Consider the following 27,471-nt stretch of genomic DNA (forward strand, 5'->3'; position numbering starts at 1 on the left):
GAGTGGTGTCCACTCCTGGGTATCCAGGTGAGTTCAGGGCAACCTCTTCCGTCTGAACCAGATACCTCCCATCCCAAACGCCAGGATCCACATTCACCTTTAAGGCCAGTCCCTCAGGAACAGTCTGTCCAGGTTCCTTTGATTAAGAGGTGCTGTACTGGACACTGGCAGAGAAGGTTCAGCAGAGATCCTGATTACAGCCCACTCCATGTGGGGTGGGTCTTGAGGTCAATAAGAAGTTCTAAAACCAAACTGATGCAAACATTTTTTATTGAGATTCCCCCAATAAGATCCTTCGAGCTCAAGCCTCTCTGCCCCACTCACCCTGACCCGACCTTGATTCACCTCAGCCAGCCCACAATCCCTGCTGATCCCTCCACATCCACAGCATCCCCTGGCCCCTCCCACAGCCTGGCTCTCAGGATGAGCATAACGTGGTGGCGGGGGGTGGAGAGGAGGCACATCTCATCCCCTCCATCACATCATCCCCTCTTGGGCCTCCCTTTTGACCTGTATATGGCAATAAGCAGTTTCCCAGTGGGGAGAGAGTGGTGGATCAGCCCCCACCTCATCCTCCACTTCCCAAGGCTTGTCAACCCCCATTGTCCAATGCCAGCGGTCTCGCCACGTGTTACATGGGTCAGTACATTCGTCACTCCACTGGTTACGCTGGTCATTCCAAGTGTTCCACTGGTTACTCCATTCGTTACACTGGCTATTGTAATCGGGATCTGTGAAGATGTGGATCAGATCAGAATCAGGTCCAGGCAAGGATTTCACAGGCTGATTCCAGTCACCCCCTCTCCTCACCCATCACTTCCTTCCCCACCCATCACCGCCCTCCTCACATGTCACTCCCACCCTATTTCACGACCCCTCCCCATTATTCACCTCCCCCACCCATCACCCTCTCCCCATCAGGACTCCCCTCCCTCTGAACCAGGCAGAGCTGTATTACACACACCTGATCTTCCCAATATGGCCTCCTGTCCCACCAAGGCTTCTTCGTCCATCACATATCGTCCTGCATCTGCCCATTGCACACAATTAGCCACGCACACCCTGACCATTGTATGTCAACCCTGATTTATATGCACTGTTGCACAACCCATCACTTCGTCTCACACAGCACACACACAGTAGACCCTTTCAGGTGGCCCAAACCCCTTTGTGTAAAGCCGCTGATTATCCCCCCCCCCACCCCCGTGGCTAAATATCTACTGACCTGAATGCACCCAAAGTGCTTCCGAGGCACCAATGCCAACCCTCCTTGGGGAGGGATAATCGGCAGAGTGTTGGGTTCCATGGATGCACCTGAATGTGCAGCCAGCAGCTGCTTAGGAGCAGACTGATGACTCCATCAGCCCGCAACCCTACTGCCTGACAGACACCAGCCCAACTACCTGACAGTCCCCTGACCCACTGGGGAGGGGAGGTTGGTGAGGACCACTGGGGCAGGGGAAGTCTGCAGGGGCCGTTGGGACAGGGGTGGTCAGTGTGGGCTGTGACAGACCAGCTGGTCACTCCGGCACCTCAATGGGCGCTTCAGTCTTTGGGGTTGCTCTTTGTGGCTCAAAACATGGCATAGCAATGGCGGTCTTCCCTACCCATAATCCCTCACACAGCTGGAACTGTTCTGGGAAACACAGACCAGTTCCACCTGCATGGGGGACTATGGTAGGGAAGACAGCCAATTGCAATGTTGCATATTTATGACAGGTAGCGCTGCAGCATCAGTCACCCTGTCTCCATCAGATCCGGAGGGTGCCACAAGGCGCACCTGGATATGAATGGGACACTGAAGCAGCTTTTTAGGGCTGCCGCCTGAAAGGTAAGTTCTCCTGTCTCCGGCCTCAAGGCGGAGGGTTCACCTGAAATGGCCGAGTGTTATACTCACAAGCACACAAACGAACAGACACCCACACACACACCCCTACACACAGGCACGCACTCCTCTACCTTGCTCACACTATGCCCTGTTGATACCATCTGACCCAGGGAGTACATACCTGTCCCGTAGACTTGTGGGAGAACCAAGTTCTTTCTGGATCCACTCCAGGAGGTGGTGGTGGAGTCTGACTTGTTGGACTGTGCCCAGGACCCCGTCCTGTGAGCTCTCAGCATCGCTCCTGGGCCCGGTTTGCTGCCCTCTGCCATCACACACACACACACCCATCAGCAAGCCAGGAATACTTGGACAGATGCAGACACCGGTGGTGAGGAGTACCTAGACAGGTGCGGACCCTGTGCAGTGAGGAATACCTGGACAGGTGCAGACCCCCATGGTGAGGAACACCTGGTGAGGTACGGAACCCCCACGGTGAGGAACACCTGGTCAGGTGTGGACTCCCCACTGTGAGGTAAACCTGGACAGATGCAGGACCACCCCACCACGGTAAAGAAAACCTGGACCTGTGCGGATCCCCCAGTGAGGAACACCTGGACAGGTGCAGACACTGCATGGTGAGGAATACCTGGATGGGTGAGGACCCGCGTGTTGAGGAACACCTGGACAGGTGCAGATACCCATGATGAGGAACATCTGGAGAGTTAAGGATCCCCCACAGTGAAGAACTCCTGGACAGGAGCTGACCCCCCCCCATGGTAGGGAAACACCTGGACAGGAGCTAACCCCCCCCCCATAGTTGGGAACTCCTGGACAGGAGCTGACCCCTCATAGTGGGGAACACCTGGAAAGGTGCAGATCCCTATGATGAGGAATACCTGGACAGTTGCAGACCCCCGTGCGGTGAGGAACACCTGGATAGGTGTAGACCCCCACAGTGAGGAACACCAGGTCAGGTGCAGAGCCCTGTGGTGAGGAACTCCTGAACAGGTGCAGAATCCTGCAGTGAGGATCAAATACCTGGACAGGTGCAAACCCCCCATGGTGGGAAACAAACACCTGGACAGGTGTGAACCACTGTGGAGGATGGGACCTAACTTCACAACTCACCTTCTCTTCTCCCTGGGAAGGACGCGGGGCAGCCCCATAACCTCCAGCTTCCCCTCCACACCACATGTCCCTCACTGGTCCAGATCCTGCGAATCCCTTCCCACACAACCTTTCTCCATACAACAGCCCCTTCACCCAAGCAACCAACAGTGTACCATCTCTGCACTGCCTCCAAAATCTGTGCACCCTGCAGTAAATACGAGACCTCTGTGCTCACTATCTCCTGTAACAATATCACACCATATGGTCCAGTCGCATCAATGTTCCATATTGCCTGCACTCTCCATCTTCCTCTATCCCTCTGTCTCATTTCCTCCAGCTCTGCATTCAGAGGAACCACCACCCACAATCAATTCTCAGCTTGTCTCCAATGCCCTCCTTTCCATGGCCACTCTCTGGCCTATGCTCCTCTCCATCCCTTCTCCTTCCCTCTGCACCCCCGCCCCCCAACCTTTTTATTCAGGTGCCTGAAGGCCTCAGACCTGAAATGTTGTTTATATATCTTTGCTAATGCCCTCCTTTCCATGACCACTCTCTGGCCTATGCTCCTCTCCATGCCTTCTCCTTCCCTCCGCGCCCGCACCCCCCACACCTTTTTATTCACTCGTACGAAGGCCTCAGGCCTGAAATGTTGTTTATATATCTTTGCCTCCTGTTGACACTGCAGGACCTGATGAGTTTCTCCAGCATTATTGTGTACTAAGTACAATAACAGTGTCTGCAGTCTTCCGTGTTTCACCCCCTGCACTGCACCATTCCCCTCATTTGTTCCTGCACACCAATATCCTGCGCTGCACTCTTGCCCAGGAATCTAGTCTGTGCACCATTGCAGACTGCATCACATGCTTAGGGCTGCGGTGTTCAGCATGGGTGCTCACAATACTGGGCCTATGTGACCACAGTGGAAGGGTTAGGATGGGTTGAACCAGCTCTTTCACAGGATGGCAATCCTGGAATTCCTGTGATCTCCAGAGAAGGAGGGAAGGCTTGTACCAGAGCACTTGTCGAGTTCCAGGCGACCACAGCACAGGTGGATCCTCCATTGGGTCCGAACATTGTCCTTCATCAAGCAGTGAAACAGGAAGATAAAGAACCCTGGTGAGATGGAAAGAAGGAGGTGAGGCAACTCCCTGAACCCAAGACAGTTCAGAGCAACTGTACAGTGACAGCAAGGACTGCAAGCCTTTCAGCCCCTCAACAATGTCACCCAGGAACAGGAGGACATTCAGCCCCTCAGCCTCATACTTTCCTTTATTGTTGTTTGTCTCTTGTCTTAGTGACTCATGGCTTGATGCCCATTGAACGTAGGATGAAGGTCAATGGTTTTAAACTCCCCCTGTCCTCTCCCTTGCAACCTGACAGATTTCATGGGGTGTTGCTCCAGATTTCCAAAGCCATTTGTGTGAAGATGTGCTTCTCAATGAAATCTTGGAGTCATGGAGGCATCACCCCACAACCCCAGGAATCCCCCCACAGACCCCGGGCATCTCCCCCTGGTCCCCAGGCATCCTCCCATGGCACCTGGGGCCATCTCCACTGGGCACCTTCCCACACCCACAGCCCCTTGTCATCTCCCCTCAGGCCTGGGCATCTACCTCCACAGCTCCCAGGCATCTCCCATGGGTCCTGGTCATCTCCAATGGGTCCTGGCCATTTCCCCACATGGTCCCTGGGCATCTCCCCCTTCCCCCCCACAGCCCCTTGGCATCTCCCCATGCCAGCTCCCCACACACACAGGCACATCATCTCCCCACAGCCCCTGGGCATCCCCATGGGTCCTGAGCATTTCCCATGTCCCATGCACCTCTCACGCCCATGAGGACCTTTGTCATCTCCCCACAAGCCTGGGAATCTCCTAACAGCCTCCAGGCATCTTCCCATGGCATCCCAGGCACCTCCCCACACCCAGGGGCCCTTGTTGTCTCCCTCAACCCTGGGCACCTCCCCATGGCTCATGGGGACATCCCCATGGCCCACAGGCACCTCTCCATGGGCTCTGGGCACCACCCCACGTCTACAGCCTCTGGTCACCTCCCCGCAGCCTCTGGGCAGACGAGTCGGGTGAATGGCCATGCAGCTGGGAGTCTGGAGGTCATGTTGCTGATTACCTTGCAGTGTGTTGAGGATAGAGAAGAGGTAGGTGAAGGTGAGCTGGGCTGAGCCCCAGGAGAGGAAGCCCAAGCCCCAAGTCAGGCCCAGCAGGACAATGAGACTCGCCGTGGCTCGCAGGTGGTGAATGAGTTGGGAGCTGTTGCTGCGCCGGTTCGAACGCATCACGCGGATCTGCTGCAGCACCACCAGGGACATGGTCAGGTTCACCAGGAACACCAGGCCACAGTAGGTCACCACTGAGATGTAGAAGGCAACACCATTTCTTAACCAGCAGCTGGAGACACACAATACCGGAAAAACCATTGCACTACCAGCATACTGTGAGACCGTGAGATCATCAGCTGACCGTGAGACCTCAGGATCACCATAAGTCCATTAGATCACTAAGTAACTGCCGGATCACTGTGAGTTCACTGGCACTGTGAGATTTCCGGCACACCATGAGACTGCCAGATCACCATGAGGTGGCCAGATCACCATGAGATTGGCAGCACACAGTGAGACCACAGGCTCACCGTGAGACCACCAGCTCACCAGGGTTTGCCACTGACCCAGCATTAAAACTAGAACACCAACACAGCCCCTCAAAGATTTCAATCCCCACTCCCTCCTTCCAACCCACTGGTGGGGAATGCAGGATGACTGACACCTTGGACTTTTCTGTAAGATGACTGAAGCCCCCAATTGCCAATAATATTTCCAAAGACCTAATTCAAGCCTCTGATGGCTCTATCTTCAATTGTCAAAACCCTCCCCCTCCCCATCTATCCCCAATGTCCCCTCCTCACCATTATCACCTGCTCCACCCTATCCACTCTCCCTTTTCAATCATTGACCCCTCTCCTACCATCCTCCCCTCCCCCCATTGCTCTGTCCTCCCCTCTCCATCCTCCCTGTCCATCCTCCTCCCCTTCCCCCTCTCTTCCACCTCCTTGGCCATCATCCCCTCCCTACTCCCTCCTTGACCATCCTCCCCCTCCCTTCTCCCTTTCCCACATTGTCCCCTCCCCACACCCCAGATTCAGTGACTTAGACCCTGACCCAACATCATGGGTGCCAGGGTGTTCTCTGGGCAGGAAGCCATGGTGAAGAGGGAAGATGGTGAAGACAGAGCAGACTCCGGCAGACGGTCAACTTACAATGAGACCAGGGGGCCCACAGATGTCACATTCTCCTCCTGCTGATAAGTGTCTATGTCAACAGAGAGCAGGGTGACCACAACAGCAGCAGGCAGCCCTGTGGAAGGCAATAATATGGGTTGACATTGATTTCCAATTGGCTGCAGCTTAAATTAATCAGAGTCTGTTTCACTCACCCCATCCAATCAGGCAGAACTTGAGGATGTAATGCCGGATGTAGATGTTGAAGACCCTGACCAGGGCGAAGTACATGTGCACAGCCTCCACGCACATCCAGGTGCACGAGGTCAGCAGGAAGTAGTGCAGTGAGGCAGCCGCAGACACACACAGGCCCCACAGATGGAATGATGACATCCAAGAGTTGGTCAGGAAGGCCATGTTCAGCAAGAAGAGTGAGGTGCAGAGGTTCATCAAGATTTTGGCCGGGTAATCCTGCCGCAGGTTCCTAGGTGTGAACTAGTCAGTGAGTGGCACAGTATCCATGAGGTGAGGAGGAGAGGTAAGCTGATGCTTACCTAGTCCCACAATTCATACTCGAGCTACCAGGGACGTGTTGGCAACCTTGGAGAACCTTCAAGTGGATAGGTTACCAAAGCCTGACCAATTGTATCAACGCACCAGAGGTTCTTGTTGAGATATTCTCATCATCATTGACCTTGATGAAGTGCCGGAAAACTAAAGAGTTGAGCCACTATTTACAAAAGGGCAGCAAGGACAGGTCAGTAAGCTTGATGCCTGTGGCTGGAAAATTGTTGGCAAGGATTCTGAGCATCAGGAACTCTTGATATTTGGACAATCAGGGACCAACTGGAGGTAGTCAAATTGGATTCATGCATCATGAATCATGACTCATGAATGTGAGTGTGGTTTTTGAAGAGGTGGCAAAAAGGGTTGAAGAGGGCAGAACTATGGACGTTGTATATAATGTGGACTTTGACAACATGGCAAGTTAGTCTGAGAGATCAATCACATGGGATCCATGGTGAGTTGGCCCGTTGGATTCAAAACGGGCTCAGTGGAAAGAAGCAGAGGGTAGTAATGGATGGATCTTTTTCTGACTGGAGGCCTATGCCTAAGGGGGTGTCTCAGAGGTTGGTACTGGGTCTGCTGCTGTTTATCATCTGTATTTTTCTTTGGCTTGGCTTCGCGGACGAAGATTTATGGAGGGGGTAAAAAGTCCACGTCAGCTGCAGGCTCGTTTGTGGCTGACAAGTCCGATGCGGGACAGGCAGACACGATTGCAGCGGTTGCAGGGGAAAATTGGTTGGTTGGGGTTGGGTGTTGGGTTTTTCCTCCTTTGCCTTTTGTCAGTGAGGTGGGCTCTGCGGTCTTCTTCAAAGGAGGTTGCTGCCCGCCAAACTGTGAGGCGCCAAGATGCACGGTTTGAGGCGTTATCAGCCCACTGGCGGTGGTCAATGTGGCAGGCACCAAGAGATTTCTTTAGGCAATCCTTGTACCTTTTCTTTGGTGCACCTCTGTCACGGTGGCCAGTGGAGAGCTCGCCATATAACACAATCTTATTAACAATTTGCATAAAAATGTAATTAACTATGAGAGTAAATTTGGAAAATTGGTAATGCAGTGGCGAACGAGGAAGGATATCTAAGTTTACAAAAGGACCAAAATCATAGAAAATCTCAGTACAGTACAGGCTCTTCAACCCACGGTGTTGTGCTGAGCTATATAAACCTACTCAACAATCTAAACCTTACCTACCTCACACCCTCTAATTTTCTTGGATCCATGTCCCTGTCAAAGAGTCTTTTAAATCTCCCTATTGTACCAGCCTCCAACTACTCTGTGTAAAAAAAAAACTTGCCTCTGATGTATGCCCTATACTTTCCTCCCCTCACTTTATACAGATGTCCTGTTATTTGCTACTCTCACCCCGGGAAAATGGTTCCGGCTGTCCACCCTATCTATGCCTCTCATAACCTTGCAGGCCTCTCATCCTTCTTCGCTCTAAACAGAAAAGCTGCAGCTGCACTAACCTTGCCTCATAAGACACATTCTCCAATCAAGGCAACATCCTGGTAAATCTCCTCTGCACCCCCCTACCTCTCCAAACCTTCCACATCCTTCTTGCAATGAGGTGACCAGAACTGAGCACAATATCCCAAGTGTGGTCCAACCAGAGTTTTATAGAGCTGCAATATTGCCTCATGACTATTGGCCAGTATCACATAGGCTTTCTTAACTACCCTATCAACCTACACAGCAACCTTGAGAGTGAAAACACAGAAATGCTGGAGGAACTCAACAAGTCTAGCAATGTCCATAGGAGGAAAAGATATTTTACTGACGCTTCAGGCCTGAACTCTTCTTCAAGGTATAAGAAAAAGCAGACAGGCACTAGAATAAAAAGCTGCTTTCAGGTGCTTGGATGCAGATAATGCGCCGGCAGACGCGGTTGGGGGAGTGCAGCTGGACGTTCAGGTGGCCTCGGAGAAGACGCCTTTCTGTCACCTGAACGTCCCGGCTGAAGGAGAACCGTGTCTGAGTGAACACCGGCTCCTGTGGACTGTGCTCCGAGTCAAAGAATATTCCTACAGGAGGAGGGTTAGGTAAGTGCTCCTCCTGGCTGGGTTCTCCACTTTCAGGTGGCGGCCCGACAGCCGCAATGGGGTAGAATAGGCGGCTTTACAGTCAGGTATTCTGGCCCCCTGAAAGCAGCTAAAGAAATGGCGGGGGTGGGGGGGGGGATACAAAGATGATAATTGGATATGGAGAAGAAGCCAAGAGAGAGGAAAGGTGAGAATTGTTGGGCGGGGGTTCGCTCTGTTAATGCAGAGCTGGGATAAAGGAGATAGAGGGAAAAGAGAAAAGAGAGAGAGAGAGGGAGAGAGAGAGAGAGAGAGAGAGAGAAAGCACTACAGGAGAGAAGACATGGTGGGGGCAGGGGTGGGAGGTTGGCTAATGGAAACAGAAGAAGTTGCTGTTAATAACATCTGGTTGCAGGGCTCCCAGACGGAATATGATATACTGTTCCTCCAATTTGCAGGTGCTCTCAGTCTGCCAGTGCATGAGACGATGGACAGACATGTCAGCAAGGGAAGAGGATGGGGAATTGAAATGGGTGGCCACTGGGAGATTCACACTATTACCACAAACAGAGCCGAGGTGCTCAATGAAGTGATCTCCCTATCTGTCTAGTCATCTTTCCTTTGGGGATCGTGACAAAAATCTATATAACCCACATCTCCTCTCCTACCTTCATCAATTTCTTTTGTTACTTCTTCAAAACACCCCTCACAAAGCCATACTGATGAGAGTCTAAATGCTATATGCTTCTCTAAATCCATGTAAATCCTGACCCTAAGAATCCTTTCTCCAATAGTTTGTCCACTACTGATGTAAAACTCACTCATCTATAAATCCCTGGATTCTCCCTATTACCTTTTTTCAATGAAGGGGACTAAATTTACCAGTTTCCAATCTTCTGGTACCTCCCCTGTAGCCAGGCAGGACGCAAAGATCATTACCAACAACCCAGCAATCTCTTCCATCACTTCCTGTAGTAACCTGGAACGCATCTCATCCAGACCTGAAAACTTATCAATCCTAATGTTTTTATGAAGATCCTGCACCTCCTCCTTCCTAACCTCCAGCATATAAACCTATTCAAAAATGACCTCACATTGATCAAGGTATTCATTTAGGACCTCCCCAACCTCCTCTGCCTCCAGGCTTATGTTACCTCCTTTATTCTTTAGCGGCCTTCCTTCGATCTCCTCATCCTTCTGTTTTTCACATACGCACAGAACCCCTCAGGGTTTTTCTTAATCCTACTTGCCAAGGCCTTCTCGTGCCCTCTACTAGCTCTCCTGTCCTTTCTTAAGTTCCTACCTGGCTACCATAGAATTCTCATGAGCCATTCCTGACTTTTCCATCCGAAAATTTATGTATTCTTCTTTCTTCCGAGCTTTGTCAACTCTTTTGTCAATTCATGAATTGACCCACTGCCTTCACATTCATAGGCAAATCATGGATTTCCCCTCCATTTTCACACTCACTATAATTACTGGGATGCCATCTCTCACCACTATTGCCTTTGTGCATTTTCCAACTGTGATAGTTGGGGACAAGTATCGTGACTACATTCTCGTCTTCCAGTGATGCGAAAAAAAACTCCTGGCCACAGGGGTCGTTGAAGTTGGAGGCTCAGCATGACTCCTGTAGGGTCCAGGTCTTTCAGAAGACAGGTCTAGGATATTTATGAAAAGCAAATAAACAATAGTTCACAACAGGAAAGGGCAAGTCTCATGTTGATTGAAGTCATGCTAACTCAGTGCTCCTCAGAGCACATCCTCTTGTATTCTCCATGTTGAAATGAGAGTATGAGATGTGAGTCCTTTATCTAGATGATGAGATAGCAGAGCAATGAACAGAAATCCCCAGATGCTTCATGAACTGGCTCCCTGGCAATCTGCCAAAGCATCCTGAACTCCTCAAAAGTGAGGCCGAGGCTCCCAGAACTTTGAGACACCGTCAAAAAATCACCAACAACTGACCTTTCAATTCAAATCCCATTTCAGCCGTTTAAATAATTTATCCATCTTCCCAGCAGTGCAGACCATGACTCTGCATCACCGCTCCCACAGTGTGATCCTCCCTCAGTGTGGTGGGGTGGGAGAGGGTGAGGTAGGTCAGCCTGGATTACGTCATCATATCATGAACTTCATTGTCTGTAGCTGATGTGAGGCAATGACCTTCAACTGCGTTGGATCCCACTCTGACCTTTTGCTAACCCTGGTATGACCTTAACCACATCCTTGATCCTGACCATGTCCTCACCCTGACTTTTTGCAGTTAATTGGCCTTTGCTAAGAATGTTCACCTGGTCTCCGAGGCATTTTACCCACCCTACCCTGCCCCTACCAACCCCGCTGTGCATGGGTTCCTCTTGCCCTCTTTTCCGTGTCTGACAATCTGCCTTGAGACTGGTCCAGACTATGGCAATGGGAACAACTTACCCGAAGGCCAAGTACGTCATCAAAGTGATCCCCAGGAAGAAGGAGGAAACTCCACATCCCACATATGTAATGAGGGTGAGAATCCACAGGTTCAAGGGATCAATCGCCTGCCCAGAGATATCCTAATAGAAAAAGCTTGTCAGCAAGTTCAACAACAACCCTGGCCCACAGCTCCAGTCAATCCCTCCCACCCAGACCTGACTGGCAATATCCTGAAGGGAACACAGCATTGCCATATGTGCTGAGCAACTAAATGAAACATGGAAGTAATTGTAGTAAAAATGCACAGAAATGCTGGAGGAACTCAGCAGATCTCACAGCATCCATAGTAAGCAAAGATGTATAGGTGTTCATTGGATATGGGATGGGAGGACTGAAGAGAGAGGATCGGGGAAGGGGTTGTTTATGGCTCTGTGAAAGCAGAGTTGGGAGAAAGAAGACAAAGGGAAAGAGACAGAACTAGAGGGATGTGAACATAGGGAAAAATGGTGGGGAGGGGGGTGCCAACAAAAATGGGAGGTCGATGTTAATGCCATCTGGTTGGAGGGTACCCAGACAGATGATGAGATGTGTACCTCCAATTGGTGGTGGTCTCAAACTGGCAGTGCATGAGGCCCTGGACAGACATGCTAGCAAAGGATTAGGGCAGGGAATTTTAATGGGTGGCCACTGGGAGATCCCCACTATTGTGGAGGGCAGAGCCGTGGTAGCTTCAAAGCGATCTCCTAGTCTGCATCCAATCTCTTTGATGTAGAGGAGACAACAATGGGAGCACCGGATGCAGTAAGATGACCCCTGCAGATTCAAAAGTGAAGTGTCGCTTCACTTTGAAGGGCTGTTTGGGGCCACGAATTATGATGAGGGAGCAGGTGTGGGCACAAATGGAGAAGCATCTCCTGCGATCACAGGGGTAGGTGGGGAGGGAGGAGTAGGCGAGGGAGTCACAGAGGGAAGCAGTCCCTGTGAGAGGTGGAGAGGGGAGGAAAAGGGAAGATGTGTCTGGTGGTGGGTTCACGTCGTACGTGGCGGAAATGGCGGAGGAGGATATGTTAGATGTGGAGGCTGGTGGGGTGGCAGGTGAAGACAAGGGGAATTCTGAGCAACTGGTTGGCAGATGCAGGCCAGCAAGGCACACACAGTTTCTCTAATCCTGAGGGAGTGGTACTGAAACTGGGGCTGCAAGGGTTACTCCTTGAGAGCTACAGAAAAATGCTAAACATCCACTACCAGGGAGGAGATGACAAACTATTTAAAGAATCATCACTATGTTTAAAATTGAGATTGACAACTTTATTACAGTTTTTGAAGATGTGTATTACCAGCAGGTGTTTAATAAAGGTCAAAGGGTAGTGCAAATGTCACACCAGGCCTCATGTGTGAACGTCAGCTCACTAGAGCCCTGAGTTGGGGTAAAGGCAGTACATTCAGGTCATGGCCAGTGGCTGCCCAAGGGTTAGTGGTAGGCCATTTCCATTCACGTTCCATGCAGGGGTGGGAAAAGGGCTGCAGTCCCCCCAGGGGTCAGGTTCCCAGATAGGTGCAGGTCATGGTCTGGATCTGGAGTGGTCCAGGTCCTAGAGTAGTGCGGGTCTGGATCGGGTCTGAGGTGGTCCGGTTGACTGGGTTGGGGTCGGAGGGGGTCCTGGTCCTGGTTCTCCCTTCCCCAATCCTCACCAGTAAGATGCCGAAATGAGTGAGGTGGTCACAGGAGCAGCTGGTGAACTGGCGCCCGCTGCTCGCAACTTCACATCCTGACGAATTCCAGCCGCCCGCTCCTCCTAAGGACACAGATTCGGAGTGAGAGGGGGAGCAGGACCCAGAGGTGGGAGCTGGGGAGGAAATGGAATCCACGTGGAGGTTCCAGCTACAGCGGGTGAGCTGATCGAGGAGAGCCAGGGAGAGGTGGTCAGGGAGGGAGCACAGAGACTGGACAGGAGCAGAAGGAGGGAGCAGAAGGAGGGGGCGAGAGGGAGGGTGCAGGGAAAGGGTGAGAGGGAGGGAGTGGAGGGAGGGGGTGAGAGGAAGGAGCAGAGGAAGGGGGCAGGGAGGCAGCGGAGGGATGGAGGGAATTGAGAGATGGGAGGAGCAGAAGGAGAGGGTGGGGAAGGGAGTGGAGGGAGAAGATGAGGGGAGAGAATGGGGCAAGGGGGCAGGGGTATGTGGAGGGAACAGAGGGAGGGGCAGGGAGGGAGGGGAGAAGGGCAGGGAAGAATAAGGGAGCAGAGGGAGGGATCAGAAGAAAGGAGGGAGTGAAAGAGCAGATGAGGGACAGGCGAGGGAGTGGGAGAGCGTGGGGAGAAGGGATGGAGCAGAGAGTGGAAGGGAGGGCAGAGGAGGGGTCAGAGGGCAGGGGCAGGGGAAAGTGGGGAAGGTGTGCAGGGAAGAGGAATGGGAGTGGGGAAAGGGGATGGGGAGCAGGGAAGGGGAAGGGGGAGGGGAGATCATGGAGTAGGGAGCAGGATCAAGAACAGGACAGTGTGTGGAAGGTGGGCATGAGGGGAAGGCAAGGGCAGCTCCATGTGAAGGAGCACTCACTGTGTAGGTTGAAGTCCCAGAAGACGCAGGTCACCAGTTGGCCGCTCTGACAGGAGAGAAGTGGCGTTAGACCCCAACCGGCAGCTTACCCTGCCCACCTCACCACTCACACCAGCTCACCCTGCCCGTCTCACCACTCACGCCAGTTCACTCTGCCTGTCTCACCGCTCTCGCCAGCTCTGGGTCCCCTTGCCCCAGCCCCAATCCCAGGGTCTCCCTGACTACCCTGCAAGTTTCCCACTCTGTGATACAGTTTGCTGGTCCCAACACAAGGTATCAGGGAGCCAGGGTCCCTCATCCACCTTGCAGTCACTCACACTCAGATAGAAGCAGCCCACGGGATTCCCACCACCACCACCAAGTTTGCTCCCCCACCCCCCCCCCCCCCCATCCACTCTTCTCATCTTCGCACTGACTCAGGTGCCGACACTCCCCAGGAGCTGGAAGAGAGCTGACCAAATTACAGTTCCTTTGGGAGGCGTGAAGGGAGGTCAGATTCCTTTGCTGGTGAAGGATAGGAATTCTCCTTCTGGAATTATTTGAGAGTGAGCTGCAGAGAGTCTTGGGGCAGCAGTGAGTGGGATCTCAGCTGAGGTGTCTAACTGGGCACCCATTTTCACACCCATCCCGTAACACCTGCTGGTGTCTTGTTCATTTTCAAGACATGACACAGAGCACATGCACTGCTTCCCCGCCGAGCTGTTTTACCTCTTTTGGATTTAAGTGCCGGAGTGTAACTTGCACCGGGTCCTTGAGGTTTTCCACACTGGTCCATACGATGCTGCTGGACACCACGTAACTGTTGAGAATCTGACCCCTGAGGTTCACGTCCTGCAGATATCGGATAAGGGGAAATGCTGACTGAACACGGACAGTCAAACAGGAGGCAACAAATGCTGGTCATGTTCATGGTTCAGGCTATGTCTGCACAGAGGGACATGTCTTCTACTCAGCAAGGGAAACAGACAAGAAACATGGATGATCCCCCTCACCACCAATGCTGAGAGGATGCAGGATTCCCCATTTATATTTCAGATTTGCAAATCATACTCCAAACCAATACACAAATTTACATCAGAATTTATCATCGGGAACCTCATTAATATATGAATGATCAGCATAGCTTTGTGGTTGGGAAGTCACATCTCATTCATTTGATTGAGTTTTTTGAGGAGGTGACCGAGAGGATAGGGCAGTAGATGTTATCTACACAGACTTTAGCAAGGCCTTGGCATAATCCTTCATGGTGGACCGTCCTGCAATGTCAAGTCACATCAGATCAAGGGTGAGCTGGCCAATTGATTGCAGATTGGCTTGATGGTAAAAAGTAGAGGGCAGTAGTGGAGGGTTATAAGGTTGGAGGCCTCAGTGGAAGGTTATCTAAGATGACAAAAGGATCAAGATGAATTGGGAATGTGAGCCAAGGAAGATCAAATGGAAGTTTACTGGGACAAGTGCGGTGTTACATTTTGGTCAGTCAAACGAGGGCAGGACTTACACAGTGAATGGTAGAGCCTCAGGTTTATAGATGGGAGAGACCTAGGGGAAAAGGTGCACAGTTTCCTGGTGACTCAGGAAGACAGGGTCTTAGGCACTGGTCAGAGTAGGAACTGGGACATGATTCATCTGAAGACATTGTTTTTGAAACCTCACAGAGCATCTTGAAGTTCTGGTCTTCCAGAGGAAGGTGGAATGTGCTGTGTTTGGGGCCTTTGAGATCAAGAAAGAGGTGGTGCTTTCCTTTGGAGGAGTATTAAAGGCTCCAGTGCCTGATGGGATATATCTTCGGTTGTTGAAAGAAACTGGTGAAGAGATTGGCCTTGACAAAGATCTTTTCATTTTCATCAGTGAAGGTCATGGAGGGCTGAACAGTGGATAATGTGCTTTTGTTCAAGAAGGGAATTGGAGATAACCTAATGAAGTACAGGCCAGAAAAACCCACATCAGTGATGGAGAAACTATTGGAGATGGTACTTAGGCATAGGATTCATGCATATTTGGAAAGTCATGGTCAGATTAGAGATAGCACGGCATAGTGAGGGGCAGGTCAAATCTAACCAATTTGAGAAGGTGATAAAGGTAATTGATGATGCTAGGGCAGTAGTTGTTGTCTCCATGGACTTTAGTAAGGTGTTTCACAAGGTCCATCATGATTGGTTGATGCAGAAGATACAGATTCATGGGATTCATGGTGAATCAATTGTCTGGATATAGAATTGGCCGGCCCATAGAAGGCAGAGGGTAATGGTGGAGGTAGTTATTCAGGCTGGAGGCTTGTGACAAGAGGTATTCCACAGGGATTGGTGTTGTGACCCATCTTTTTTGCCATAGAGTGTTACAGTAACAAATCCACAGGCCCAGTTTGTCCATGTCAAACAATGTTCCCTCCTTCTTTAGTCCCACTTGCCCACCTTATAGGCCCACACCCCTCCAATCCATGGAGTCATCTAAGTGTTTCTTAAAGGAAGCTAACGTACCTGTCTCCATCAGTTAGTCTGGCATCACAACCTCTGTGAAGAACCATCCCCTCACCTTATAGTTCTGAACTCTAGTCTAAGATTCTCCAACTCTGGGAAATACACTGTAATTATTCACCTTGTCCGTGGCCCTCATCGGTTCACCTCACAGTAACCTCAACACAATAGCTATGCGTCAATAAACTCAGACTGAACTAGTGTTTCAATGTCTGTAAACTGGATACGTACATGAAAGAGTGATGTTTCTCCATAAAATTGGAATTGTATCTGAGAAGCAGGAAGGGATTTTGTGGTCAACTCATTGACTGGCAAGGTTGCAGGCAGTGAAATAAATGCAACAGAATTATCCACGAAGGTTTCGTTCAAGTATATCTGTAACCAACACATTGCATTAACACCATTAGGTGTCTGAGAATTTCAAGCTAAATGTGGTCTAAGTAAACATAACTGAAATTGCTGGATTGTAGCAATAGATTACTGATTGGGCAAGTGACTCTATCCCAATGTTTTCAGCTGTTTCTGTTGATGTTCTTCCTCTCCCCTCAATCCATCTGAATTGAAGAACTCTCTACTTGCTCCCATTCCCCCATCCTCCTTTCTCTATCAGTCACTCACTCTCTTATCCTCTCAATTTCTTTTTCAGTCATTCTAGCACTTTGCCTTTCATTTCTATCACTTCCATTCCCTCCCAGTCCACCTTCCTCCCATCACTCCTCTACAACCCCACCTTCTATCACTTTTATTTCCCCCTCTACCCCACCCTATCTACTTGAACCCTTTCACCTCTCGCCTCATCTCCCACTGCATCCTCACTCTCCTCCTCCCACTCCTGCAGTCTCATCCTGGTACCTGCTGGATGAAGCCATTGATATATGAAAGCACTCCAAAGGCGATGTTCCAGAATTGGACAAGGGTGACATTGACCAGATTCAGGGAAACAGTTTCCGTGGTGATGTTGAATTCACTCTCCGGGAACTTGACTTTATTTCCCACGTCTTCCATCAGTTGAAGAATCCTGAAACCCAGATTTGTTATCCAATCAAAATCTGGAGAATGAGCTTGGGCAGGAGGGTGGTGGGGTGGGGGAGAGAGATTTAATCAGTGGCTCAAATGCCAAATCAAACACTCCCTTCCTCCTTCTCCAACCCTGTGCCTGCAGTGTGCACCGTGGGAGCGGAGGTGCAGAAGACGGAGAAAGATAATGATTTAAACGGAAGAAATGGGATATGAATGGAAGGTGTGTGTGTACATAAATATATATGTATATACTTGTCTGTATATTCATGTATGTGCATATATATACATATATAATATATATATACACACACACATGTGTGTGTGTGTGTGTGTGTGTGTGTGTGTGTGTGTGTGTGTGTGTGTGTGTGTGTGTGTGTGTGTGTGTGTGTGTGTGTAAAATATGTCAGACCCTACATATATTGTGCTGGGCCAGAGATTTCAATAACCTCTGTGGCCAGAAATTCTTTCACATCACAGGAAGATGAGAATGTGGTCATGCACTATTCAATTTTTAAACCATAAATCCCTGGTCGACAATAGAGCTCCCACATCATGGCACTCCCTCAGTACTGCCTTCCTATGACACACTCCCTCAGCGCTGCATTCCTACAACACACGCCCTCAGTTCTTTGGCTTGGCTTCGCGGATGAAGATTTATGGAGGGGTAATGTCCACGTCATTGCAGGCTCGTTTGTGGCTGACAAGTCCGATGCGGGACAGGCAGACACAGTTGCAGTGATTGCAAGGGAAAATTGGTTGGTTGGGGTTGGGTGTTGGGTTTTTCCTCCTTTGTCTTTTGACAGTGAGGTGGGCTCTGCGGTCTTCTTCAAAGGAAGTTGCTGCCCATCAAACTGTGAGGCGCCAAGATGCACGGTTTGAGGCGATATCAGCCCACTGGCGATGGTCAATGTGGCAGGCACCAAGAGCTTTCTTTAGGCAGTCCTTGTACCTCTTCTTTGGTGTACCTCTATCTCAGTGGCCAGTGGAGAGCTTGCCAAATAACACGATCTTGGGAAGGCGATGATCCTCCATTCTGGAGACGTGACCTACCCAGCGCAGTTAGATCTTCAGCAGCGTGGATTCAATGCTGTCGGCCTCTGCCATCGAGTACTTTGATGTTGGAGATGAAGTCGCTCCAATGAATGTTGAGGATGGAGCTGGTGGAAGCGTTCTAGGAGCCGTAGGTGATGCCGGTTAAGGACCCATGATTCAGAGCTGAACAGGAGTGTGGGTATGACAACGGCTCTGTATACGCTAATCTTTGTGAGGTTTTTCAGTTGGTTGTTTTTCCAGACTCTTTTGTGTAGTCTTCCAAAGGCGCTATTTGCCTTGCCGAGTCTGTTGTCTATCTCGTTGTCGATCCTTGCATCCGATGAAATGGTGCAGCCGAGATAGGTAAACTGGTTGACCGTTTTGAGTTTTGTGTGCCCGATGGAGATGTGGGGGGGCTGGTAGTCATGGTGGGGAGCTGGCTGATGGAGGACCTCAGTTTTCTTCAGGCTGACTTCCAGGCCAAACATTTTGGCAGTTTCCGCAAAACAGGATGTCAAGCGCTGAAGAGCTGGCTCTGAATGGGCAACTAAAGCGGCATCATCTGGAAAGAGTAGTTCACGGACAAGTTGCTCGTGTGTTTTGGTGTGAGCTTGCAGGCGCCTCAGATTGAAGAGACTGCCGTCCGTGCGGTACCGGATGTAAACAGCGTCTTCATTGTTGACCTCCCTCAGTACTGCCTTCCTGCACTGACACCTTCCCTCAGTGCTGCCTTCCTTCGACACATTCCCTCAGTACTGTCTGTGGTGATATGTAATTACACCACTAGGTCACCAGGGATCATCCGCTGACCTTGTATATAAAGCAGTCCAGAGCTACAGTCTAGCCTTCCAGGTTCGTCTTGCAGAGAGACAAGACCTCTTAGTGTACATATTAGTTTATTAAAGGTGTCTTATACTCGCACTGCTGGTGTGGTTATTGTCAGTACACTGTCTTCCTGCAATGACACACTCCCTCAGTACTGCCTTCATACAATGATACACTCCCTCAATACTGCCTTCATACAATGACACACTCCCTCAGTACTGCCTTCCTGCAACGACACACTCCCTCAATACTGCCTTCATACAATGACACACTCCCTCAGTACTGCCCTCCTGCAACGACACACTCCCTCAATACTGCCTTCATACAATGACACACTCCCTCAGTACTGCCTTCCTGCAACGACACACTCCCTCAATACTGCCTTCATACAATGACACACTCCCTCAGTACTGCCTTCCTGCAACGACACACTCCCTCAATACTGCCTTCATACAATGACACACTCCCTCAGTACTGCCTTCCTGCAACGACACACTCCCTCAATACTGCCTTCATACAATGACACACTCCCTCAGTACTGCCTTCCTGCAACGACACACTCCCTCAATACTGCCTTCATACAATGACACACTCCCTCAGTACTGCCTTCCTGCAATGACACACTCCCTCAATACTGCCTTCATACAATGACACACTCCCTCAGTACTGCCTTCCTGCAACGACACACTCCCTCAATACTGCCTTCATACAATGACACACTCCCTCAGTACTGCCTTTCTACGACACTCCTTCAGAACTGCCTTCCTACAATGACACACTCCTCAATACTGCCTTCCTACAACAACACACTCCCTTGTACTGCCTTCCTACAACGACACACTCCCTTGTACTGCATTCCTGCAACGACACACTCCCTCAGTACTGCCTTCCTACGACACACCCCCTCAGTACTGCCTTCCTACAATGACACACTCCCTTAGTGCCTTTTTTTTGCCTTTTTGATGGTAAATCAATACCGTCCCATTATTATTCATCATCTAAAAGTTATAAGTATTACATTGCCGGAGCCTTTTCTGGAGTTCAGTGGGAGTTGGGTCAGTATCATCGGAAGGGCCACTCCCAACCGAGGACTTTCGCTCTGGACGACTGGGGACTGAAGATTATCGACAGCTCCTGGGATTCGTGAGGCCAGAGAGGATCGGGCTGACCTGGAGGAGGACATTCTCCCTGCGCTCAAGAGGAGCAGCGGTTTGCAGTTATCAGTGCAGACATTCCTGTGGAAACCCCCACTACACTCCCTTCCCTGTATGCGCTTTGGAAACTGATCAATTGTGTGCTCTGCTGGTGGAAGGACAGTGTTTCTATCAGCAGGTGCGATAATTACTGACTGCGTAGGACTTCCATCACGGTGGCCTGCAGTTCTATGATGGCGGCCCCTCGGACCTATGCAGCAGTTGCAGCTCCTGGAGGCGGGGCTCCTGCAGAGGCGTCGGCCTTCAGCTTCATGACTTTAGAAAATGCCATTCAATGCACTGTACCTCCATCCATTGGTCTGGAAAGCATTTTAAAAGCTTGACTCAGACTCTGGGTGGGAAAGAGGGTATAATGGCGGTAGATAAAATTCATGGCAAAACTATGTTTTTCTTGCGGTCCACTAGAGGCGAGCCTGGCACTTATAAGGGGCTGACGGTGGCGGCCCCCGTGCAGAAGGTGGTCCTGTCTGCTGTGTACCCCCTTATGCCTGATGCACCTACGATCTCTGGGGGAGGTTAAATCAGACATCACCCCGATGCTGCGTAACCCTCCTGTACCTGGCTACAAGTCATTGTATGCCTTTAAAAGGCTTGTTTTCATGCAGTTGGCACAGGGTGGGGATGCTGAAGGGCGTTTCCAAGTGAATGTAGAGGAGAACACTTATCCGTGTACTGGACCACGGGGCGTCCGAGGTGTCGGGAATGTAAGGGGTATGGGCATATTCGGAAGGATTGCCCAAACCAGCGACCTGCTGACTCCACCTTGTCGGTGTCGGGACGCAAAGCTGGCCCTTCTTCTCGAGGAAGTAAAGCTGGCCCTCACTCTGCTGTGCCCTGTCCAGCTGTTTCTCCCCGTAGGGTAGATATAGGGCAGGGACAAAGGGCGCTGGGGGAGAGCATGGGGCAGATGGTGGGGAAGGATGGATTCCTGTTAAGGGGAGGAAAGCATGGAGGAAGACAAAACATCTCCATAGCCCTCCTTTGAAGGAGTTGGCGATTTCCTACAGGCCTGATTCAGAGGACCTGATACTCCCTGGGGCCCTGAAGGAGTTGAAGAGAGTGATGGGGCGTCAGAGGCTGAGGATTCCTTAGGGATGGAAAATAAGAAAATAAGTGGGATGAAGCGCAGGAGACAAGTGCCTGCAGAAGGGGAAACAGGGGAACCTGAGGGAGGGGATTTACCCCCAGTAAAGGCTGCATGTGCGGAGAGTACCTTTCTGGAGCTAGAGGGTATGTAGCACTGTTGCGGCAAGGCCACTTGAGGGGGTGATCTACCCTCTGTCATAGCTGCACTTCCAGAGGAAACACATCCGGAGCTGGTGGGGGTCCATCTGTGCAGGAGGGAGGGGACCTACCCCCTGGTGTGGCTACACACCCAGAGTATGCGCTGCCCGGTGAAGTGGATAGCGCCAGAATCCAGACGTTATCTGAGGAAGGAGGGTCACCCAGTGGGGTGCTTTCTCAGATAGTGGCCTCTATCGAGGCAAGGGGTCTTGTCGAGGAACAGATGGCCCCTGGATCACCAGTCCCCTCAGTTCATAAGTCACCAGTCCATTCTGTGGTGGGTGACCATTGTGTGGAGGAGGGCACATCTCGGAAAATGCGTGCCCTCCGATTCAGATTCCAGAAGGGTCTGTGAGCCGCCTGTACTGGGAAGTGGTGGTGAAGGAGGTACAAACTCTGCCATGCCTGTGATACTAGCTCAAGGTGTGTCGGGGTCTCCCTCGGTCCCTGCTGAGAGGACAGGGGTGAGCACGTTGGTCAGTGGGGGTGCCTGCCCAGAGGGAGACAAGGATGTGGGATATGGTGAGGAGGACCTTTTTGACACAGAGCTGTCAGACCTCGCTGTTCCCAGTTCTGGATCTACGGTCGTCACAGTGGAGGATGTGAGGGAGTTCCTGAAGGACACCCGGGGTAGAATGAACAGAGCCAGGTTGGCTGCCGCCCGCTGGATGGATCTCCCTGGGGTTTGTCAATCCCTATATAACATCATTAAAAAGTCAAGGAAGGAGTCAGTATTAACCAAGAGTGAGTGGCGCAATTTCAAGTCATTCTTCCAAATACTGCTGCTGGCAGACATGGAGAGGGGAGGTCTCAAGAAGCCCTACTCCCTCTTCTCAGGGCTATGGTGACAGAGTCTCCAGTGACTTGTCATGAAGATTACTGTCACCAGCCTGAACACCAGCCTCTCTGAAAGTTCCACCATCTCTCAGTCCTGCGGTGAGTTTCCTGCAGGAGTCCCAGACCATTCCAGGAGACAAATCTACCTGGCTCAGAGTTGCGCGGAGCGGTTTACATGAGTCACCTAAGCTCCACTTTGAGCAGGGTGGCAATTTTGTTGGCCCCAACCTTCCGACCCAAAATTCTAAAGGTTCAGCAGCTGGTGCCTGCCGTCTACTCCATCTGGCCGTGTGCCAGGATGCCGAACCTTTGCATCTTATCAATGTTTATACCCAAGCCCAGCCCAATACAAGCTTTTCAGGTGGACCTTGGTGAGGACTACGCACATGTCCTGGGTGAGATCCTGGCCACTGGAGAATTGCTCCTTTTGTGGCGGAGAGCCGTCGTGGTCCTGCTGCCGAAGAAGGGAGACCTCTGCCTATTGAAGAACTGGCGGCCAGTCTCTCTCCTTTGCTCGGACTACAAGGTTTTTGCCTGGGCATTGGCCAACCGTTTGGGCTCTGTGCTGGGGCAGGTTGTCCACCCTGACCAGTTGTACACTGTCCCAAACCGGTCCATCCAGGACAATATCCATCTGATCCGGGACCTGATCGATCTGTCCCAGGAGAGTGGTATACCACCAGCCTTTCTCTCCCTGGATCAGGAGAAGGCGTTTGACAGGGTGGACCACAGCTACTTAGTGGGTACTCTACAGGCTTTTGGGTTTGGGCCGCACTTTGTAAGCCGGATTCGGCTCTTGTACTCTGCCACAGAGTGCCTCGTCAAAGTGAATAGGTACTTGACTTTCCCCATTCCCTTCGACAGGGGAATGCATCAGGGATGCCCCATGTCCGGCCAGTTGGATTCCATCTGCTTGGAGCCATTCCTGAGACTTCTTCGTAGGAGGTTGACAGGGATGGTTCTACATGAGCCAGACATGAAGAACATCCTCTCGGCCTATGCTGACGACGTGCTCCTAATGGTGACTGACCCAGTTGACCTGCAGAGGATGCGAGAGTGCCAGTAGGTCTTCTCTGCTGCATCCTCTGCCAGGATCAATTGGGCTAAATGTTCCGGTCTTTTGGTTGGTCAGTGGCAAATTGACTTCCGGCCAGAGGAAATGCAACCATTCACATGGAGCACTACAGATCTCCTCTACTTGGGAGTCCAACTGACTCCAACCGGGGAGACCAGACTGGTGAACTGGCAGGATCTGGAAGCGAAAATCGCTGCCCGGCTGGGACTCTGGTCTGGCCTCCTTGGGGTGCTTTCCACCGAGGCAGGGTGGTGGTCATTAATCAGCTGGTGGCCTCCATCTTATGGTACCGGTTGGCCACCTTGGTCCCATCTGCTGCCTTTGCCATGAGCTTTCAGCGGAAGTTGGTGGACATCCTCTGGGGCAACAGGAAACACTGGGTCTCTGTGGCAGTTCTGAGTCTGTCCATTGCAGAGGGTGGACAGTCGTTTGTGTGTGTGAGTTCCCAGCTGGTGGCCCTCCACCTTAGGACACTGCAGAGATTCCTGTATGCTGAGCAGCCTCCCAGGTGACCCGTGCTGGCCATGTACTTACTCCGACGGAGCCGCTGCCTTCACAATGGCACATGGCTACCTCCAGCGAGAGTCAACCATGTTACTCTGCAGAGGTTGCCAAGTTATTACCAGGCCTTACTGAAAAGCTGGAACATGGTTGCCTCTGGCCTAGATGACACCCCCACCACCCCACCAGCAGAGAGTGGTGACCCAGCTGTGAGCCTGGAGTTGATCGTTGGACCCAGGCCCCAGCATCTCACCCGGGATCCTGGCCCATACAACCTGAGCGTCTCTCCTCGACACCCACTGTGCCATTCCGGGAGGCGGGGAGGAAGTTCTTGTACAGGTTGCTGCTCCACACCTTCCACTTCCTTGCCCTGGTCCACCGCTCAGACATGCCATGGCGTCTGGCATTACCACCTGCCGGTCAGCAGTGTCCCCAGTGGCGGTCGCTCTCTGCAGTGATTCGCCCCTTGTACATCGGAGAGCTGGCATGGAGCCTATTACATCAGGCAGTGCTCTGCAACAAACCTTTGAGTCGGTACATGGATCTCCCAGCTGTGTGCTACTTTTGCAGACAGGAGGAGACTGTACCACATGTACAGTTGATGTGCGAGGTTGCAGCCCCTCTTTGCCTTTCTGAAGGGGCTACTCCTCGCATTCTGGTTGCATTTGAGCCCCACCCTCTTTATCTTCGGCCACCCAGTGAGGAAGGGGGCAGGAGGAAGGGAGATGTCCTGATTGCCTTGCTCCTAGGTCTAGCCAAACTGTCTATCCGTGGCTTATGGAAGCGAATGGCTCAGGGCTCCCTCAGCAATGAAGTGCTGGACATCTTCCAGGGGTATGTTTTCGCTGTCCATGGGAGCCATGGATGGGTTTTGTGGGCGCTGGGAACCGTGGGATGTGTACGTCATCCTTGACAGGGATAGCAATATTTTAATATAACTAGATAGTTTTTTTTTGTGGTTTGTGTATTGTAATTGTTTGTTGACTCCAGTAATATTTGTGCAATGATGTACATGTGAAATAAAGTATATTTTTACAAAAAAAAGGCAGTACTGAGGGACAGTCGTATTGTGGGAGGATTAGTGTTGGTGGAGAGGCTGGTATTTGAATTGGTGACTAATCCTTATCCCTGAATAAGCAACAACAGAGCAGAAACTTGCTAATCATTATGTTGTCCCTATAGTGGAATCTTGCTGTGCAGTGACCTGTTTCGGCAGTGAATGTGAGGGGCTGCTGACCTGGAAGAGAGATTGCCAAAGGTCTCTGTCTTGACCAGAAGGTTGTTGACAATATGGACCACATCACTAGCCAGAGAAATGTTGACCATTGTTGTGTTAACGATCTCACAGGTCTTGGAGACCACAATGTTCAGCTCATGTGTGGAAAAGCTGGTGGCATCCTTGGTCAGTTGGAGTATGTGCTCCGCCACTTCCTCACGGTTTTCTGGTCAAACAAAACACGGTGAACCAGGCAGATATACCCATGAGTAGGACAAGCACCTCATCTTCTGTCCATTCTCAGACACTTGGCGCCCACTGCTAATTACCCAGAGACCCTTACCCCTCTGTTACCAAGAGACAGACCAACCCTATAATTACCCAAAGACCCCAACCTCCGTTATCGAGAGACAGACCCACTCTAGAATTACCCAGAGACCCACCCCTCCATTACCCAAAGACACCTGCTCATGGTTACCCAGGGAAGCCACCATCCCCACACTGGCCCAGCACCATAGCTCTTTGCTATAGTTTCCAGAAATCTCCCTCCTCCCACCCTTGCATTCAGGGAGAAGCCCCCTCCTCATTCACCCAGGGACGTTTATGAAAATGAGGGGTATGGACAATGTGAATACTCACTGGTCAGGTAAGATGATTCTAGAACTAAAGTGTATAAATTTGAGGTGAGAGGGAGAGATTTAGGAGGGACGAAGAGGCAACTTTTTCACATAGGGTGACCGTATCTGGAACTAAATTTAAATTTTAAATTTAGACCTATAACATAGAAACAGGTCCTTCCAGCCCATGAACCCCTTCTGCCAAATACACCCAATTAACCTACAAACTCCATGTATTTTGAAGGGTGGGAGGAAACAGGAGCACCCGGAGAAAACCCATGCAGACACAGGGAGAACGTACAGACAGTTCTGGTTTCAAACCCGGGTCTCAGGTGCTGTAATAGTGTTGAACTAATCTTTGTATTAATCATTGCCAGAGGAAACTGCAGGAGGACGTAAGATTTTGACTTTTAAAAGATATTTGCCCTGATTTAGGATGGGAAGAGATTAGAAGGAAATTCAGGCTAAAAGGACTGACCCAGAATGCCAGGGAAACTCAGCAGGTCACGTAGCATCCGTAACAAGTAAAAGGTAACCAACATTTGGAGCCTGAGTTCTTCATGAGAAATGTGGTAAAACAGGTGGGGAGGGGTAAGGAGGAGAGGAAAGGACTGAGGGAGGGGAAGGAGGTGGAGGAGCACATGTTAATAGATAAAAGGTCAAAGGTGGATAAAGGTTGGGAGGGTAGAAGGAAAAGAAGCTGAGAAGTTATGGGAGGAGTGGGCAAAGGAGTAGATCTCTGATGGAAAAAGGGAAATGGATGGGCGGTAGGGGAAGGGGAAATAGGGATGGAGAGATAGGGAGCAGCCAGGTGATGGGAGGAGGAGATGGGAAGTAGCAGAGAGGAGCTGAGGATGGGGAGAGGAGAGGAGTGGGAAGAGAAGGGGGAGGGAGATGGGGAATGGGAAGGGAGAGGAGCTAGGTGAAGGGAGGGAGATGGGAATGGAAGAGGGTGTGGAGTTGGATGGAGGGGGAGATGGGGAGGGGAGGTAGGGAGGCGCCCTTACCGGGAGTAATTTGCAGTGACTCCAACTCTAAGATGCTGCCAAAATCAGTCCTGCACTGGCTCATATTGGGGTCTGACCAGATGGCGCGGTCTGTGACATCACTCAGCTTACTGCAACACAACACAAACCATCAGAGGCCTCACTCTGGGCTGACAGCAGGAAGCTAGGTTCAGGTCTCAGTGGGGGGGTGCGGCGGTTGGGGAGGGTCAACTATGTGCAGAGGGTGCTGATGTCATCTTACCCCCTTACCCACTCACTCCAATAGGGAGGGGGGAGAGGGAGTTGGGGAAGAAGGTGATGGATGTGGGAGATGGGTGGGGATGGGAGTGTTTGGGAGGGGGAATGTTGATGGGAGCTGGGAGATTGCAAAGGGGAGGGGGAGCTGGGTAAGGGGGGGATTGTAGAAGCTGGGGGAAGCTCCATGGTGGTCCTGTCTGTTATTGCAGATTGACCATATTGGTCTGTTGTGGGTGAAGGGAGACAGTGTTCATTCCTTCAGTGGATTCCCTGAAGGTTTATGTCACAGTTTTACCAAGCATGAGTGGATGGCATTTCTTCCCCTGGTTAAATTGGCTGATTGATCACAAGCAAAACAAACCAGGAACTCAGGGTGTCTACAGGTGGACTCAGCGTGGCGGCAGGGAAATATTTGGG

At 51.1% G+C, this 27,471-nt stretch overlaps 1 protein-coding gene across 3 annotated transcripts in view; it reads right to left on the minus strand.

Annotated features, from left to right (window-relative positions):
* Positions 1-319: 319 nt before the first annotated feature.
* Positions 320-27,471, minus strand: part of adgrg4a (adhesion G protein-coupled receptor G4a) — a 46,881-nt gene continuing 19,729 nt past the window's right edge. Inside the window, exons 10-23 of one of the 3 annotated variants that reach the window (XM_069893557.1) lie at positions 26,818-26,927; positions 25,215-25,419; positions 17,042-17,207; positions 16,421-16,564; positions 14,424-14,546; positions 13,716-13,761; positions 12,855-12,958; positions 11,181-11,302; positions 6,384-6,652; positions 6,208-6,304; positions 5,065-5,342; positions 3,950-4,051; positions 2,010-2,150; positions 320-731 (exon numbers count right to left, since the gene is read on the minus strand). In XM_069893557.1, the coding sequence (XP_069749658.1) occupies positions 478-731; positions 2,010-2,150; positions 3,950-4,051; positions 5,065-5,342; positions 6,208-6,304; positions 6,384-6,652; positions 11,181-11,302; positions 12,855-12,958; positions 13,716-13,761; positions 14,424-14,546; positions 16,421-16,564; positions 17,042-17,207; positions 25,215-25,419; positions 26,818-26,927 (2,161 nt within the window). In that variant the 3' untranslated portion in view covers positions 320-477. The remainder of the gene's footprint in view (positions 732-2,009; positions 2,151-3,949; positions 4,052-5,064; positions 5,343-6,207; positions 6,305-6,383; positions 6,653-11,180; positions 11,303-12,854; positions 12,959-13,715; positions 13,762-14,423; positions 14,547-16,420; positions 16,565-17,041; positions 17,208-25,214; positions 25,420-26,817; positions 26,928-27,471) is intronic. The other 2 variants (XM_069893558.1, XM_069893559.1) reach the window with 2 other exon arrangements.

This window comes from Narcine bancroftii, chromosome 8 (genome assembly GCF_036971445.1).
Source record: "Narcine bancroftii isolate sNarBan1 chromosome 8, sNarBan1.hap1, whole genome shotgun sequence".
Classification (NCBI taxonomy): domain Eukaryota; kingdom Metazoa; phylum Chordata; class Chondrichthyes; order Torpediniformes; family Narcinidae; genus Narcine; species Narcine bancroftii.